At 42.6% G+C, this 2,136-nt stretch overlaps 1 protein-coding gene across 1 annotated transcript; it reads right to left on the bottom strand.

Annotated features, from left to right (window-relative positions):
- Positions 1-93: 93 nt before the first annotated feature.
- On the bottom strand, positions 94-1,638 carry LOC113214694 (uncharacterized). The gene is made up of 4 exons (XM_052274334.1): positions 1,439-1,638; positions 1,221-1,360; positions 570-1,131; positions 94-487 (listed from the first exon to the last, which is right to left on the bottom strand). Exons 1-4 carry the CDS (start codon positions 1,636-1,638, stop codon positions 94-96), a joined length of 1,296 nt encoding a protein of 431 aa, XP_052130294.1.
- Between the last annotated feature and the right edge of the window lie 498 nt (positions 1,639-2,136).

Genomic DNA, 2,136 nt, shown 5'->3' with positions numbered 1-2,136 from the left:
TGCATGACATGTTTTTTACTTCAATTGTATTATTCATTTGTTACTACCTCACTGTACTTAAGTATATTATGAAAAATAAATCTTTGTTTTATATCACAATCTCTGATGGTCTATCATATCATCTTGCCATGGTACTCTCCCAATGGTGTTGAAATAAGCACAAAACCTGTCCCGCAGTACAAGTGCAGCATCTGCATGGCGGTTTCCCCCTTGATTGACAAATCGAACAAGTGCATGTGCTGGCTCCAGACGGTAGTCTCCCAATCGAAAAGTGCCTCCCATTTCATCTTCAGTATCTAACATGGCTGGAGGGCTGTACATTGCGCGTCCCACTGTGTTTGTCCTGAGCCAGTTGTGCAGGCAAACAATGGACATGACAATGTCCCGCACATCATCAGGGTCATACCTTATTGGAGCCCTCAGAATCTGAAAACGTGCTGCCATTACCCCAAAGGCATTTTCAGAACATCTTCTCGCTCTGCTCAGTCTACAAAAAAAAATGTGAAGCAAAATTATAATAGTGAAAGGCACTAAATTAATTGTATTGTTATGGTATACTTTGTACCAACCTATAATTAAATATTCTTCGGTCCTTCCTGTTTCCTACTGAATCTTTGGGATAGGGCAGCATCAGCTGTTCAGATAATGTAAAGCCTTCATCGCCCAACAAAACATATGGAAAATTCTGTTGAGTGCCATTTAATGTGCAAGGTTTTGGTACAGCCAGGGTATTATTTTCTAACCCCTTCTTTAATGAGCACTTGTTCCATATTCCTCTGTCAGAGGCACGGCCATTTGTGCCCACATCCACATAAATAAATCTTAGTTGAGCATCAACAACGGCCATAAGCACAATACTAAAATCTTTTTTATAGTTGTAATACATGGAGCCTGATTTAAGTGGGGGGCTTATGGTAACATGTTTGCCATCCATGGCACCAATACAGTTTGGAAAATTCCACCTGTCTTCATAATCTTGCGCTACTACCTTCCATTCTTCCTCACTTTGGGGAAATTTCAGATAATCTGGTGCAAGGACTGTGTGGATAGCTTTGACAGTTTCCTTAATAATTCCTGAAATGGTGCTCTGGCCAATTCGGAAACTGCAGCTAAGTGACTCCTGGCTTTCACCTGCAGCAGTAGATAAAGAAAAAAAAAATCAGACTGAAAGTGATATGAAGTAATTATTTTTATTTCACAAATGCAACAGTAAACCGTACCTGTTGCAAGATGCCTCAGAGTCACAGAGAGTCTTTCTGCAGGGGAAATGCTCTCTCTCAAATGAGTGTTCTGTTTCCGAATGATTGGAGTTACCTTCTCCACAAGGTCTTGGAACATAGCAACATCCATTCGTAAACATCTGGTAAATAATTTAAAATTCAATCACTCCACTTAAAATATTAAAAATAACCACGAAAAAGTATGTTGATCAACACACCTTCGGAACCTCTCCGGATCTTCTAGTTGTAATTCTAGAAATAAATTGTGATGACAACCTTGTTTCTTTCTCCTAGCAACCCAATGATGAACCCAAATATTTCGCTGAGGTAAATTGTCTTGGAAATGAGCAATGATAAGGAGAAGACATGCTGAAATAATTCTCCTCCTCTGCCACTGCCGAAGATATAACCTATCCATGTCTATTTTCAAAATTACCAAAACAAACAACTTCGCAGCCCTCTGCTAACCGGCCAAAACGGATCGGGAACGTTCCCGACGACGGGTAGAGGGCGCTGCCGAGCGCGGTAGTCGCAACCGCAACCGCGCAGTGTGATCGGCTCAACCGCCACCCGCACCCTCACCCGCACCCGTCAACCGCCCCGAGAACCGCTAGTGTGATTCGGCCTTAAGCGGGCTTATGCCATCGCCTCTGTGTTCGTCTGTCTGTCTGTCTGTCCGTTTCCCAAGAAGGACGTGGGCTACAGGTTTGAAATTTTCAGGATATCATTGTTGTCACTTGTGGTCAACGAAACGGTTGGTGAAAATCCTGGCAACCACCCCTGAGTGGGTCTGAGGGGGTAACAATGAAATAGGGGTTGGTCCAAGAAGTGGGAAGAAAATATTGAATATAGATATTTTATGGTCTCCGAAGGGGTAACTCGTTAAAGTAGAGCCCTAAGGGCGAAAATTTCGTCC

Source organism: Frankliniella occidentalis, unplaced genomic scaffold (genome assembly GCF_000697945.3).
Source record: "Frankliniella occidentalis isolate FOCC.00 unplaced genomic scaffold, Focc_3.1 Scaffold378, whole genome shotgun sequence".
Classification (NCBI taxonomy): Eukaryota; Metazoa; Arthropoda; class Insecta; order Thysanoptera; family Thripidae; genus Frankliniella; species Frankliniella occidentalis.
This window is presented reverse-complemented; position numbering and strand designations above follow the sequence as displayed.

Bases quoted from the DNA above. Each gene is read 5' to 3' on its own strand.
- LOC113214694 (XM_052274334.1), bottom strand. From the start codon at position 1,638: ATGGATAGGTTATATCTTCGGCAGTGGCAGAGGAGGAGAATTATTTCA. The intron at 1,132-1,220 runs GTACGGTTTACT...CTACTGCTGCAG, and splicing joins TCTGAGGCATCTTGCAACAG to GTGAAAGCCAGGAGTCACTT. The intron at 488-569 runs GTTGGTACAAAG...TTTTTTTTGTAG, and splicing joins CGAAGAATATTTAATTATAG to ACTGAGCAGAGCGAGAAGAT.